Source organism: Typopeltis vanoorti, chromosome 23, assembly GCF_054136105.1.
Source record: "Typopeltis vanoorti isolate ZY-2024b chromosome 23, IOZ_Tvanoo_1.0, whole genome shotgun sequence".
NCBI classification, from domain to species: Eukaryota; Metazoa; Arthropoda; class Arachnida; order Uropygi; family Thelyphonidae; genus Typopeltis; species Typopeltis vanoorti.
The window spans coordinates 72,767,528-72,784,693 of NC_143571.1; the positions used below are offsets into that span (position 1 = coordinate 72,767,528).

Genomic DNA, 17,166 nt, shown 5'->3' on the forward strand with positions numbered 1-17,166 from the left:
AACTGCCGCCATTCAAGAAGATTAGCCTCGTATTTAGTGTTGAATACTATAGCTACTCCTTCCTTTCCTTGATTGTCATTGCCTGAAAATAACATTTTGTATTTATTGCTCAGAAAGATCTCACCAGTTTTTGTCTTTTTTGTTTCAGTCACCCCTATTATGTTGATCTGATACTTATCCAATTCTCAGGCTCCATTTCTTTGCCATTCAGGCTTCTTATATTGATGGTACCAATCTTGAACTCTGGTGATATTGAGTTGGGGTGTGTTTCAGAATTTGTTCCAGTAACTGACTTTTTACTGTTTACCATGGTTCCTCGTTGTTTAATAAGTTAAATAGATATCTAACAGGATGCACCACGAGAAGGTGAGGAATGGACATTAGGTCAGAAGCCCTGTTTGGTTCTCCACATTCCTTAAAAGGCCACATGGAGGTCTCCTACCAGTTATACAGCTTGACCCTTAAACATGCCGTGGAAGAACTCAACAGCATAAAAGACAAAATGCTGCACTAAGTAAGTGAATTGTTTTTGAAGGAAGCACTTTTCGTGAAAGAATAAAGTTGCAAACGTGGATATCTCATAATGTCACAAAGACATCATCTAGATGATTTCACATGGAGAAGAATTACTGGAAAGCTTGAAGGCTGCAGAATTACTGATATTGCCACAGAGTTTGGAATCTCACATGGTGTTGTATCCAGGCTCTGGTCAGCGTGTCAAACCAATGGAATGTGTTCCACACGTTTGCTAAGAGGTGGCCCATCGTTCCACTACAGTGCATGAAGACAGATTTTTAGTTATAATAGCAATACGTAATTGATACACCATGGTAGGTCAGCTCCATTCAAATGCAGGTACACAGATATCTCGACAAACTCTGGCCAGAAGTCTGCGGCAAGTAGGCCTATATACCCAAAATGCCTGTAGTCGGCATCCCTTTATCTGCAGCTCATCATGGTACGTTTTCAGTGATGCTATATCCATAAAAATTGGACAAGACACCAATGGGCTAATGTATTCTATAGATGACAACCATTTTAGTCTTTCTTCCAATTCTAGATGATACTTGATCTGGCATGAAATTGGTACTGCTTAACATCACAAGAATGTTCTTGAAAGGGATAGATATAGCAGTGGGTCATGGTGTGGGAAGGTATTATGTTTAATGGATGCATCGAGCTACAAGTGCTGTAAAAAGAGACTATGACCGGTGAATGATATTGCAACTAAGTTCTTCAATATCATGTTCGATTGTTTTGTGGTACTGTAGACAAAGAATTCATTTTTATGGATGACAATGCCACACCACATTGTACATGAGAAGTGAAACATTTGAAGATTGAGGATATAATTGAGTCGAGTGGCCAACACATTCCTCAGATCTCAACCCCATAGAACACGTTTGGGATGCAATAGGGTGATGCATTGCTGTTCAAAATTCATCTCTGACAAACAGGCCCTCTCCTTGCTCGAAGGAGTGGGTCTGTTTGTCTCAAGAACTCCCGAATCACTTCTTGCTGAGCATGGTACGACATTGTGTCGAGTAGACATATTCCATACTGAAATTATATATTTATATAATTTTTCGTTGCAGTGATGAGTTTGAAAGGAAAATCGTGGAATCTAGGGAAATCCTCCTTAATCCTGAACGTTTGAATAGCAATTTGAGTTACAGCATCCCTGATAGCCATGCTGCAGTTGTTCAATACTGGCATTCACGAGAACTTGCAAGCACGCATGCAATGAACAATAATGCGTTAGATAGAACAACTTGAAAAATACAACGTTTTTGTGTCAATTATGTGTTGCATTTTTTGCCTGTAATTTTCAGTTTTTTGTAACTTCAATTTTTATTATTAAGTTAGATCTTCTCAGCGAAAGAATCTCAGATACAAAACGCTGTCTTGCTATTTTGTTCAACGTAAAAAGATCTTTAACTCAAAAACTTGGAGAGTGGATACCTGAAGAAGGCTGTAAAAGGCTGAAACTAGTTGTATCATTCTCATTAAAACTTAATATTTTATCTCGGTTTAAAGTCATATAGAAACTGAGATAGGAGTGTTGGTAGCTTGCTCCACCTTTGCAAGGAGTGTCCTGGTGTTGTACTACCTTACCCCAGTCATGAAGATACTTTCAGGTGCAAACTTTGTTTGCTCACACTTGGATAAAGGATTAAACTAAATTTATTATACTCTAACCAAGTGAAAAATAAACTTTCAACAGAATACATTATGAAATTGTTGATACAACTATTGTTATAGAGTAAAACTTTAGTTTAATATAAATCAAAATATACACTCGATGTTTTGACCTTCATATTAAGGTCATCTTCTGGAGTATATGTATATATATATATAAAGAAACAAGCTGCACTACAATCTACATGGCATGCTAAAGTTACTGATCAACTGTTAAATCTATTTGCCTGACTTCTGGTGCTAAAAAAAACCCTCATTACATCAAAGCTAGAGTCATGTTATTATTATTATCTATTAGGTTACAAAGTTAATTTAAGCTGGAGGGTAACATGTTCATACAGAAAATAATAGATAAATAAATAAACAGAAAATGAAATTACTTATACAAGTATACATATAAATTGTAACTGGTATGGATAGTGGCCAATAAAAAAAATGAAAATTGCTTAAAGTCCTAAATTCAAGGTTTGCTGGAAACTAAGTGGACTGAATGTGTGCCATCCAAATTCTTGGGATTTTTAAGCCCCCATTACTATTAAGATTAGGGTGGTTAATCAAAATTTCACACGCTTATTTAAATTTCCGTTCATACCAAGTTTTTGTATGATGCAAAGAACAAGTACTTCTCCAATCAATTCGATGTAGGGTGTTAAGAGCGTGATCTGAGAGGCCTGCTTCACCAAAATTATTATATTTAATGTGTCGTTTGTGTTCTTTTTTGTTTCTTTTACGGATAGGGATTGTACGTCCAGTTTCTCCAACATAAGGTAAGTTACAGGTGCAATAGATGCAATAAACTTCAGGGTGTGCCAATGGGATAAGAGGATGCTTAGAAGTGTTGAATATGTTTTTTAATTTTAAAGGTGGTTTAAAAGTGGCATTAAGATTATAATGATGATGTAGGATTCTATTAATTTTTTCTGATAACCCTTTAATGTATGGGGGTGTTTTACTGTAATCTATATTACTTTTTGACGAAGTTTTATGAAGAATTTTATTAATAGCATTTTTTCTATATCCATTATTTATAAATGTATTACTAATAATTTTTAATTCTTGTTTAAAAGCTTTTGTTTGTTATAGCTCTGTTTTTGAGGGTGTTGATGACTCCAAATTTTTGCAAAGGGTGGTGATATGAGTTGACATGTATATATTGGACAGTGTGTGTAGGCTTACGGGAAACAGTGAAGGATAGACTGCACGAGGGGAGACGTGCGACTAGTGTATCCAGGAACAGAAGCGAGTTCTGATTTTCAATTTCAATAGTAAATTGTATACGCTCATGTTGTTTGTTCAGGTGGTTAAGGAATGTGTTTAAAGTTTGTCGACCATGTGGCTAGATAACAAAAACATTGTCAATGCATCTAAGTCAAACTGTAGGTTTTAGAGTAAAGGAATCAAGAGCATGTTGCTTCCATATAAAAATTGGCAATTGGGGGGGGGGGAGGGGATAGTGGTGAGCCTTTCATTTTGCAGGTAAAATTTATTTTGCCTACTTGAAGTAGAAAAAGCCATCAAAAACTTGAAATGTGAAAAAGCAGCTGGAGTGGATAATATTCAAGCAGAAATACTTAAATACGAAGGTATAAAAGTTTTGCGGTGGTTACATTGCATAATTCAGAATGTCTGGTCAGAAGATCAAGTTCTACATGACCGGAGTAGAGCTCTCATAGTTCCCATCTATAAAAAAAAGGAGAATAAAGCTGAATGTGAGAATTACAGTGGAATTTCTCTACTAAGTGCTCCATGTAAAGATTTATGCAAGCATACTGGAAAAGAGGTTGAGAAAAATTGTGGAACTTAGAGAAGAACAGGCTGGGTTCAGGTTGTCAAGACCACCAGATTTTCACAAGGATCTGTACTTAAGTGTTGTATGACACATGTCGAAAGAAAAGCTTTTCAAAACACTACAATTATATGGGGTGAATGGAACATTATACAGAGCAATACGTCTATATTTAAGTTGTCAGTCAGCAGTTAGAATTGAAGGAAATACAGGAAGATGGTTCGATGTAAAATCACAGGTAAGACAAGGATTATCTCCACTCTTATTTGTCATCTATATGGCTTGCATTATGAAAGAAAGTGGCATTAAACCCGTTATTAGATGATAATATGCTTCTAACCACATGTAGTGCAAGTCTCCAGGGTTCTTTAACTAAATTGCATAACAGCTGTAACAAAATTGGCAGGAAAATCAGCAATAAAAAGACCAAAACTATAAAAATAAGTAGTAACATTGAAAACCACAGCTGCATTCTTAATGGAGAATCTATAGAACAAGTATTATATTTCAGCTATTTAGGCACAGTTTTAGTGAGATTAAATTTGAAAACAGACAACAGAATAAGAAAAGCTGGTATGGCAGGAGCCAGTTGAATAAATTTATATATGGAATAAGAGAAATTAGCCAAAACACCAAACTAACAGTATATAAGACAGTGTTCAAACCAATTTTAAGTTATGAATCTTTTTTTTTTTTTTTTAATGTTAAGTCAATATATACGAGAGGTTGGCTAGTCAACCTATAGTACTTTAGTACTGTATATGGGTAGTGGGATGGGAAAGAAGAAACTTGTTGACATTCAATTTAAAAGCCTGTATATTGTATTCATTGGGAAATACATCAGGGGAAGACTGTTCCACAGTACAGCAGTAGCAGGGATGAAGGAGGAGGAAAAGAAATTTGTTCTGTGGGTTTCAAGGTGTACTGTGAAAGGATGTTGGGCAATTAAATTATTGATGCTGTTTCAAATGAACATTTTCCATGGAAATATTTATAGAATATACAAATTGTAGAGGCTAAGCGTCTATGTGAACGTGGGGGGGAGTGAGTTGGTAAGAGATGGATCATTTATCAGTCTAATTGCTCTCCTATGTAATGAGGCATTTTGAGAGCTCTTTTAGGAGCCCCACTCCAAATGTGAAAACAGTATTTGATAGCTGGGCAGATTTGTGATTTGTATAAGGTTGACAGCTGTTTTGAGATGAAGTAATGTCTTGAGCGAAAGAAAAAGCCTAGTTTTTTTGGAAGCTGAGGATGCAATGTGTTTATGTCAGGAGAGGCCTGATGTCAAGATAATTACAAGAGAAATTTCATCTTGTATGGGAATTTGAGTGTTATCAAAATAATACTGGGGGAAAATGGTTCTTTTTTGTGGGAAATAAGACAGAACTAGGTTTTGCTAGCATTGAAGTTGGCGAGGTTGCCTGAGCCCCATTGGAGGTCCGAATTAAGGGAAGTTGTGGTTGATGTTCTGTGGGTTGAAGTGAGTTGTGTAGGGTAAGGTTTATCAAATGAAAGGGAGGAGGGTTGGAGGTCAACTGAAGTAGGTCATTGATATACAGAAGGAAGAGGGTCGGTGAGAGAACTGAACCTTGTAGGACCCCAGCATTAGTTGGATAGTGGGAGGATAGGGGGCCATCTACAAGTCCTGAGACAGTCCAAATGATGGAAGTTTGCTTAGTAAGCCTTTCTGCCAAACCCGGTCAAAGGCTTTAGAGATATCAAGTGCAACTACTTGGGATTTGTCAAATTTTTGCATGGCATACATATGTCCAGAGATGGATGATATATGAGAGCAGGTCACCTGTTGATCAGCATCGACGGAATCTATACTGGTGGTTGCTTAATAGCTGGGTACCTTCAAGGTAGGAGTTGAGAATTGATGGTTTTCTCCATCACTTTAGATAGGATTGAGATGAGTGAGATAGGGCAGTAGTTAGATGGCAGCAATTTGTCAATTTTAGGGTTGCATTGAATATAGGCCAAGTTCCAGGCTTTGGGATATATACCAGTGGAGTAAGAGAGTATCTGCGAGTTGGGTTAGGAATAGAGTATTCAAAGACTAGAGACCACAGATATGAGAGTTCTAAGAGAAATTAGGGGAGTGAACAGATGGCATCAATGGCAGAATCATATTAAAAATGAAGACATTAGGAAGGAACTTGAAATTGTTAGCATTCAAGAATGTGTGAGCAGAGCTAATCTAAGGTGGTATGGTAACATAAATACAATGGGTGAGGAAAGGTTATCAAAACAGGTGTTTGATGGCAGGAAAACCAAGGTCTAGGTGGATCGATTCAGTCATAAATGCCTTAGAAGCAGAAAATGTTAGATAAGACAATATCATAGTGCTGACAAATAATAGACTCATTTGGAGGAAAATTGTTGATAGGAGTTTAATAATGATGATGTAGACTTAATCATGTAGTTACTTAAATAAAGAGCCAATAGGCTTCATTTCGGCGATGTAACATTATTTAAATTAAGGGGATATTAAATCCCACAGTTTCAAAACCGAATAAGAAACTCAAAGATCGGAATCAAAGAGTTTCATGCCGAATATAGTATAGTAACTATAAAAGTATTGGTGGATACTAGCGTAAGCCAAAGCACATAGTACAAACTCGTAGCAAAGGTGAGTAAAGCTCTGATCACTATTCTTAGTATTTCCCATAATGTACAAACACATCTCCTAGGAGATGTATGATGTTATACATTATGTGGAAGGTCACTACCCAGACCGGTTTCGACCTTTATTGAGGTCTCATCAGTGAGTAGGTAGACCAAATTAATACTGAGGGTATAGCGAAAAGAACTTATATACTCTGCTATACGAGTTGTCAAACAGGTGCACCCATTAAATTACTTAAATAAAGAGCCAATAGGCTTCATTTCGGCAATGTAACATTATTTAAATTAAGGGGATATTAAATCCCACAGTTTCAAAACCGAATAAGAAACTCAAAGATCGGAATCAAAGAGTTTCATGCCCCACAACACTACATGATTAAATTAATTAATCATGTAGTGCTGTCATAGTAGTCTGAACACCCCTTGAGGGTACATATCAGGAAATCAATGATAATGATTTGTTTGGAATAATGACCAAAATAATAAGACTATGAAAATTAGCATTAACCATTAACTAGCTAGTGGGGTGAATAACTTTGTGCAGTAAGATGCTGCTGCTGCTACAAGAGAGAGAGAGAAACCACATTTTATAAGACTAATGATGATAATTCATGATTTATAAGATTAAACCTAAGGTAACAATCACTATAAGCTTTTGATGTTAACTATTATTATGGGCAACTCCAAGGAGTCTTTAGACCCATCGAGGGAGGCCCTAACATCATGTCAAGAACAACTATTCAACATTCACACAGTATCTATCATACTTCGCCTTAAACTCATTTCACAGTCATGGCACCACCCACAACAGACTCTGGCAGCTTATTCCACTCATTCACCACTCTCCAAGTAAAAAGCCTAGTTCTAACACCCTTGCTAACCACACTTGTCCAGTTTCTATGGATGGCCCCTAGTCCTCCCACCACCAGTCCTGTTCTCAAAAATATCTTCTGAATTAATCTTATAGACACCCCTTCAGTAATTTGAATGTCTCTCAATCATATCACCCCTCTTCAACCTATCAACCAATTTCTGCAACCCACAAATCTTCAACCTGTTCTCATAAGGTTCATTCCATAGACCTGCTATCATCTTGGTCACTCTTCTCTGGATCGTCTCCATCAAGAAGAAAATGTGGGCACAATATTCTAGATGGGGTCTTATCAAGGCTCGATACAGAGGAACAATAACGTGCTTGTCTCTGCTTGTCAAAGTATTCTTCAGTAAGCAACTGATTTGATGAGCTGATTTAGCCACTTTTGCAATGTGCCCCCTAAACTTCAACTCCCTATCCACCAACACTCCCAAATCCCTGGCCTCGTCAATCTCCTGGGGTACAGTTCCACCAATGTGGTATACTGCTGCTAATCTTTTCACCCCAAAATGCATAACCTTACATTTTGCCACATTAAATTGATATCCATTCTCCTTAGCCCAGTCTCCAAATCATCCTGCAAAATTTTAACATCCTGTGCATTCACTATTGCTCTACTCAACTTTGTATCATCAGCAAACAAATGAACAGTTCCTCTCAGATCTTTTCCTATATAGTTAATAAACAAATTAAACAGTGGTGGTCTTAAGGTCAGGGGGTGCTTAAGGGTCAAAGCTGTATAACTGAGAGGAGACCTACACATAGCCTTTAAAGGAATGCAGAGAACTGACCAGGGCTTCTGACCTAATGTCCAATCCTCACCTTCTCGTGGTGCACCCTGTTGGGTATCTACTTTGATACTGAACGAAAGAGGATGGGCTGGCAATTTGGGATTTAGCCTACCAAATCGTATTCTTATTGGTTAAACCAAAATAAAAAATGATGGTACAACATGACAAAATTTCATGCCGGCTGGGGCGTCGCCCGGTTAAACAAGGCCCCCGTTGTTTTCGCCAGGGAACCAAGGCGAACAGCGAAAAGTCAGCTACTGGAACAAATCTGAAAACACACCCCAACTCAACATCACCAAAGTTAAAGATCGGTACTATCAACGTAAGAAGCCTGAATGGCAAAGAAATGGAGCTAGCTGAGGAATTAGATAAGTACCAGATCGACATAATAGGGGTGACTGAAACAAAAAAGACCAAAACTGGTGAGATCTTTCTGAGCAATAAATACAAAATGTTATATTCAGGCAATGACAATCAAGGAAAAGAAGGAGTAGCCATAGTATTCAACACAAAATACGAGGCTAATCTTCTTGAATGGCAGTCAGTCTCAAGTAGAGTAATGTGGGCAAATATGAGATTGGGGAACTAGACAATGAGACTTATTTGTGCCTATGGTCACACAGAAGGTTCTACCTTAGTAGAACCTTCTGTGGTTCTATGGTAGAAGTGGAGGAGTTTTTTGAGGCTTTAGAAAAAGCAACTGACACAATGAAAAAGGAAAAATCGGTCCTTGTTGGGGATCTAAATAGCAGAGTAGGAAATGATTGTGAGACATACAAAAATATTTTGGGAAAATTTGGAGAAAAGAGCAAAGCTATTAATAATGGCAAATATCTGTTGGATTTCTGCTCAGGACATGGACTGGTTATTACTAACACCATGTTCCAACATAAAAATGTGCACAAATTCACATGGAGAGAAGAGGCTAGGAATAAGAAAAGTCTCATTGACTATATTATTGTTGATAGTGATGTTTTCTCCCTGGTGCAGGACACCAGAGTGTACAGAGGATTTGAAATTGGAAGTGATCACTATTTAGTCTTGAGCTGGATAAAATTGAATTTCATATTGAAAAGAATAACATGTAAGAAAGTTTTAAAGCGAATAAAAGTTGAGCAGCTCTCAGATGTGAACTGTAGACTAAAATACAGAAAGATTATTGAAAAGAAAATGAAAGAGTTTGAGAACAGGAATCAAACCTTGGAGATTCAGTGGCAAACTCTGAAGAAAACATTGATTGATTCTGCCAGAGAGGCATGTGGTGAGGTTGTGTGCAAGGATAAAAAAATCAGAACTACCTGGTGGACACAGGAAGTTAAAGAGGCAGTGAAGGAAAAGAAGAAAGCACATCAAAAGTTCCTGGCAAATAAGTCAGTTTTTGCTCTTAGAGAATACAGAAACAAATGTAAGAAAGCTAAACAGTGTGTAAAACTAGCTAAACAAAAGTCATGGGAGGACTTTGGCAAGAATATAGAAAATAAATATCAGGAAGGTGGCAAAATATTCTGGAGGTTGTTGAAGAGGCTTAGGAATGGAGGAAAGAGTGCTGTAAAAGGAGTTAGAGATGATAAAGGTGAACTGAAAACAGGAGAAAAAGATATCCTTGAAGTATGGAGTAATTACTTTGAAAATTTGCCAAATGAAACAAGCAGTGATGTCAGCACAGTGATAAAAAAAACTCTAGGCATGCAGTCAGAAACACATATCCATACTTGAAGTAGAAAAAGCCATCAAAGGCTTGAAATGTGGAAAATCAGCAGGAGTAGATGATATTCGACCAGAAATGCTGAAGTATGGTGGTATAAAAGTCTTACAGTGGCTGCACTGCATAGTTCAGAAAGCCTGGACAGAGGGATGAATTCCTGATGATTGGAGTAGAGCTCTCATAGTACCCATATATAAAAAGGGAAATAAAACTGAATGTGAGAATTACAGAGGTATTTCCCTACTGAGTGTTCCTGGCAAGATCTATGCAAGTATACTTGAGAAACGGTTGAGAAGAATTGTGGAAGAAAAGCTTGGTGAAGAACAAGCTGGATTCAGGCCAAATAGAGGCTGTCAGGATCAGATCTTCACTTTACAACAAATAGTCGAGAAAGCATGGGAATACAACAAAGATCTGTATTTAAGTTTTGTCGATTTGGAAAAGGCATATGACAAGGTGCCAAGAGAGAAGCTATTCAATACGCTGCAGTTATATGGTGTCAATGGGGCATTATATCAAGCAATACTTAGTCTTTATTTGAGTTGTAAGTCAGCAGTTATAATTGAAGGAAGTACAGGAAGATGGTTTAATGTTAAATCTGGTGTGAGACAAGGATGTACATTATCCCCTCTGTTATTCATTATCTATATGGATCACATTATGAAGGAATGTGGTATTAAACCTGATATCAAAATTGGAGATGTTAATGTCAGCTCTTTGCTTTATGCGGATGATGTTATACTTCTAAATAAATCCGCTACAAGCCTGCAAGATTCTCTGACTAAATTGAATAGCTGTCGTAATAGATATGGTATGAAGGTCAGCAATAAAAAGACAAAGACAATGAAAATAGGCAGAATCATTGAATATGTCAACTGTGTTGTGAATGGAGAACCTGTGGAACAAGTAAAACATTTCAGCTACTTAGGCACGATTTTTACTGAAGATGGTAAATTAAATATAGAAATAGACAACAGAATCAGCAAAGCTGGTATGGTGGGAAGTCAATTGAATAAATTCATATGAAATAAGAAAGAAATTAGTCGGAACACTAAATTAGCTGTATACAAGACAGTGTTCAAACCAGTTTTAACTTATGGATCTGAGAGCTGGGTCAGAAGTAAAACGTTTGACCAAAGACTAGAGACTGCAGATATGAGAGTCCTGAGAAAGATTAGAGGTGTGAACAGATGGCATCAATGGCAATATCATATTAAAAATGAGGATATTAGGAAAGAACTTGACATTGTCAGCATCCATGAATGCGTTAGCAGAGCTAATCTCAGGTGGTATGGTCACTTAAATAGAATGGGAGAGGAAAGATTAGCAAAACAAGTGTTCTCTGCCAGGTTGGCAAGTAAACGACCCAGAGGAAGACCAAGATATAGGCGGATTGATACGGTACAAAGTGCCTTAGACGATAGAAATATAAGATCTGATAAGGTTGGAGTCTTGACAAGTAACAGACTGATTTGGAGGAAAATTGTAGATAGGAAGTTAGTAATGATATAATTTTTTCATGTAGTACTGTCATATCCTGTACACCCCTTGAGGGTATATGGCAGGAATTTGTTGATGATGATGATGAACAGCGGTGGTCCAAGAACAGAACCCTGTAGCACACCACTAGTCACAGGCGATCTTTTGGACTCTACTCCTGAATAAACTACTCTCTGATATATCCATCAACCGCCCTCATATCCATCCCCCTATGCTGCAGTTTACTGATTAGAATTCCATGTGGTATCCTGTCAAAGGCCTTAGCAAGATCCAGCAGAATCACTGTAAACCCATTACCTTTATCCAGTTCAGCCGTCACTGTGTTATAAAACGTGAGCAAGTTACTGGGGCATGATCTACCCTTCACAAAACCATGCTGTCCCCCATACAGTATCCCATTTTCATCTATCCAGTCCTGTATTTTCCTCTTGACTACTTTCTCCAAGACTTTGACAACGACTCCTGATATGCTGATTGGTCGGTAATTGGTCATTGCCCTCGACCATTTTGTCAGTGCCCTTGACAAAATGGTCAAGGGCACTGACAATTCTTTAGCCGCTTCATGTACAACATGAGCTGGTATACCATTCAATCCCACAGACGTATTCACATTGAGGTTTTGTAATAGACTATTCACCTCCACTTCATTCACCACAATTCCCGTATAAGATGTCAGTTCCTTCATTCCTGCAATATCACTACCTGGATGATATACTCTTGCAAAGTGATCACTCAGTAATTCCACTATATCAACTGACTGGGTTACCTCCCTACCATCGGCATTCTTTAAAATCATTCTGCCGTATACATTTTTTCTTTTACTTGCAACATATCGAAAAAACTGCTTGGGATTCTCTTTAGCCTGCATAGCTAATTTTCTTTCATAATTCGCTTTTGCTTTTCTTACAACACTCATTATCCTTCTGGCCTGTGCTTTATACCGTTCATGTGCCTGCAGGTCACCTTTCTCCTTAAATTCCCTCCACAGCTGTTTCTTTTTTTTGCAGCTTAATTAATGGTGTTATTCATCCATTTAACCCCTACTTGATATACTATTCGGACTCTAGGTATACAGTCAGCCATTGCTTCCTGCAAATACTCCTTAACCACCTTCCATGCACTATCAACAAACCCTTGCAGTTTTACATGCCATGGCACTGAACCAAGCAATCTTCTAAGCTTGTCATACTTACGAGCACAGTAATTCCACATGTACCCTATATTAATTGAAAATTTCACACATATAGCCACCTCCCAGGTCAAGACCCTATGATCACTCTCACCAATTGGTGGCAATGTGGTCATATTCATTACACCAAATTCTCAGATGCAATTACTAGGTCAAGCACTCCTTGACCCCTAGTATTTTCCATTACATGTTGTCGCAGATAGTTATCCCTTAATAACTGCATAAAATCCAATTCCTCCCATGAGTCCTCTCCTTCTTCCAATCAATGTTACCATAGTTGAACTCCCCCATAATAATTATCCTTCTTCCACTCATTGCATCTATTTGTCTATGCGTACTATCTCAACCATCTATTCCATCACCTGGTCTACAGCAGCCTCCAACTGTATATTTTGTTCCACTAGCCTCAATCTCACACCAAATAGCCCCCAGATGTGTTTTCTTCATTATCCTGCAGTTCATCAGCTATCATCAATAATACTCCTCCCCCCCATTCTTTTCTCTCTGTCCCTCCTGTACACACGATACCCTTCACATTCTATACCACTAGTTATATCATCTTCTGTCAGCCATGTCTCACCAATGCCAATAACCTGTGGCTGGAAGAGCTAACCAAGGCCAAAAATTCTTCCTTCTTGTTGGTAATACTCCTGGCATTAGTATACATGAAATGCAGAAGCCAGTTAGTCTCATCCCCTATCCTGATGCCTTATACTAACTATCCCATTCTGAATTGTTGTCCTTCGTACTTGCTCGGGCATATTATACACATTCATAAACTCAACTACCTCCCTAAAGTCTGCATATCCACTTCCCCCACCCCTTAATAATGCTAGTTTCCCTGATTTTGCACTTCCACTTCATTCAACAACACTTTTTCCAGTCTGCGCACACCAAATCCATTCAGATGCAAACCATCCATCTTATATAAATCCTTTTGCCCATCAAACTCACTCCACAAACTCCACACCACTCCTCCTGCATAACCTGCGAATAGAGTCATTTGCAATTATGGCCCTCCTTCTCAACTCTCTTCTGTCATTGTCATCTGTCTTTTGTGTCATCTTTTGCTACCCCTAGTAATTCCTTCAGGTCTTCTCTCATAGCAAATTTATCACCTTTTAAATCATTTGTTCCTACCACTACTATCATTTCTTTCACCCTCTGCTTTTGCGCTCTGATAGACTCACTTACATCCTTAATTTTTGCACCCAGTAAGGACAATTTTAACAAACTCTCATCTATTACACCTCTTACTAAAGAATCACTGTACAGCACTCGCTCCTTCATTTTTCTTACACTCCCGATCATACTCTTATTTTTCTTATCATACATTTGCCTTTTATTAGCTGATGCACTCATTAAACAATTTTGCAAACACTTGAGCTGCCGCTTCGCCTTATGTATCACTCCGCGCAACTGTGCGATCTCACTCACTGAAACTAACTCTTCATTTTTTTTTATCCGTTAAACCATTCTCTCGTTCTGTGTTTTTACCTTCACACTCACTTTCAACACCACTCTCAAAGCTATCTGGTACAAATTCCTATCATATCACTATTTTCTACATTCTGACTTTCAACATCGACATCAATCTCGCGACCTGAGACACACTTCAAATCCTCACTTTCGGCACACATTCACTCCATCATCATTATCGAACCAAACTCCAACCGCTCGCCCAAAGCGTACATCTCGCAGATGTTACAACGAACAAACTCCCTTATGTTAAAATTTTACAAAGATAACGATTTGGATGCCATTGTTTTTCTTCTCATCGGTGCCATGTGCACGCTATCTATTGTATCTTATCAAAATACTAATTAAATAATGCAGAAAACACACAAAAATCACACAGACACAATAAACCAAAAGTAAACAATATTACATAAGATTCAAGCAATATTGCCAATTTTTACTCAAAATAATACTTATCTTTTCAGGAGCTCTCTACAAATACTACACACCATGTAGTCCTCTAGTGGCAGAATCAAACTATGTCAACTAGTTCAATTTTTAAAATAATTTTGATTGAGTGTTATTATGAATGAATGACAAAATCAGTTACCTATAGTTAATCTTCTAATGCTTTATAAGCTTGTATCCAATATACAAAAAAAGAATGGAAGTAAGGTGAATTATCTGCTTCACTCTGAATACAAAATAATATATAATAAACTTTACAAAGGCACATAAATTGAATAGGAGTGACTTTATTATAAAATCAGTATAATATGAAGTGATACCAAGTTTTAATAATAATTATTATTTACATGATGACATTTAAAGAAATATCATAAACTATAATTTTCAGTCTTCATATCATTTAAACCAAGTTCTTCGTTCTGTTCAAATGTACGTTCGTATTCAATTACCTGTAAGTTGGTATCATCTGCACCTGATTCGGCAATACTCTATAAACACATAAAAAATTAGCATTAGAAACATCTGCATCCTTATATTATTTTGTTTATAAGTAAAAATAAAGGATTCAGAATCCTTTATCTTTATTTGTATCTTTATTTACAAACAACATATTGCTAGTAGAAAGAAATAATACATATGCACCAAATGCCACTATAACAGACTACTGAAATCCTGATTAAAGTACCTATAAGTACAAACTGTGCTGAAAGAAATTCATTATAGCAAACTATCCTGTATAACAAAGTATTCATGTGGTCACTATGAGTTTGCTATTGTAAGAGTTGACTGTAGCAGTATTTCCATTACAGCATGAAATTTGGAATAAAACAATTCTGTGTACTGAATCTTAATATCAGTTTAAATTATGGTAGCAAATGTTTGGTGCTTTTGGAAAGATCTTGTTTTAGTATGTAATTAAAATCAGAGAGTTTAGTTGTTTTATCAAAAATGAGAAGAGAAAGGTCAACAAATTTTGACCTTGCTCTTCTAATGGCAAACATCACTGAATCCTTGGGTTTAACATTCTGGGATTTGTATTATGGTAGTTGTAATTCTAAACAGTAAAAGCCAAGAATACAATTTGGGATAAGCTTTCTATTACCACATCTAAAAGTAAGATAAATGATTTGGCTAAGCCCTGTTTGGTCAGAGCCTTGTGCTGCATTCTATTTCAATTTAAGCATCTTCAATTATCAGGATGATATGCTTTTACAATAATGACAGAGCGCTGAGTCTATCCTTAGACAGGTGGAAATGAGAATGGATTACTTTACACACTGCTGCATACAGAGTGGAAAGTGGAAAAAAGTATTTGTTTTTGCAGATATTATCTGCTGATTAAGAGTTATTTTCTTTTCAATAATTTTAGTTATTTTATTAATATGACATCTCGTTCTTTAACTTTTGAAAATACAAGTGCTTAAGCAATTGTATTAAATAAAACGTGAATTTTATATGTAACTGAAATCAAAAGATAGTGCAAGGAGAGGTGAGGATCCAAACATCAGACAGTTTTGTTACTGATGTAATCCTCCCTCATTTATGAAGCAATATCTTATTCAAAAAAAAAAAAAAAAAAAAAGTTGTAAGCTTATAAGCATACTGGTATGCAATGAATAAAACAAAATGAAAGAAGGAGAAAATTTGATTTTTTATTATTTTTTACTAAATAATTAAAATAAATTTTAATATACTTCAATATTTCGGCAACGTCACGTTGCCATTTTCAAGAAACTTAAGAACAAGACACGTGCATGCAGGCACAACAAACAGTAAGTGAGGAAAAAGCAGGAAGCTATTATCTCTCCTAAAGTCCTGATGGTGCCCCCTAGCGGGCAATGTTGGTATTTATGGGCGATTGGGCTGAAGGTCTTCTGATGTAAGTGTCTCAATTTTGAGGCAGTCTCATGCAGTCAAATTTGTTGAAGCTTGGATTGTTTCTTAGGGCTGAAGCTGATTCCACGAAAAGCCTTTCATATTTATATTTACTACAGTGTATTATGGTGGCTTTCTTCCACCGTATTCCATGGCAGGTATCCAGTGCATGGTCAGCAAGGCCAGAGTGGCTGTATTGGTGTACTGAGAAAATTTGATTTGATTTTAAGAAATAATGATGGAAAAGCTTGGTCTATAACAGAGACAGACAGCAACAATTCATGTGCTAAACTACCGGCACAGTAAAATATGCAAGGGTTGCAACAACAAGGGTTGTATGAAAAGTTTGGTAAAAAAATAAGTTAAACACAATTTTTTTGGAAAAAATCACCTTTATTTCTCAACATAGTCTTCATCGAGGTCTACACATTTGGTCCAGCAAGTTTCCAATTTTTTCATCCCATCTAAAAAGTAGGATTTGTCAAATTGTGCAAAATAGTTATTGACAGCTTTGATGACAACATCGTTTGAAGAAATTTTTTCCCACCAAGCCAAATTTTTAAGTTTGGGAACAAGAAAAAGTCATACGAGACCAAGTCCGGAGAATAAGGTAAATGTGGAACCAATTTGAATCTCAATTCGTGCAATTTTGCCATTGCAATGGCCGATGTGTGGGATGGTGCATTATCT

General features: G+C 37.0%; 1 protein-coding gene across 2 annotated transcripts in view; it reads right to left on the minus strand.

Moving 5' to 3' along the window:
• Positions 1-14,872: 14,872 nt before the first annotated feature.
• The window catches only part of Zpr1 (zinc finger protein Zpr1), a 268,249-nt gene continuing 265,955 nt past the window's right edge, over positions 14,873-17,166 (minus strand). For both annotated transcript variants that reach the window (XM_090412640.1, XM_090412641.1), the window contains exon 14: positions 14,873-15,089. In XM_090412640.1, the coding sequence (XP_090268766.1) occupies positions 14,970-15,089 (120 nt within the window). In that variant the 3' untranslated portion in view covers positions 14,873-14,969. The remainder of the gene's footprint in view (positions 15,090-17,166) is intronic.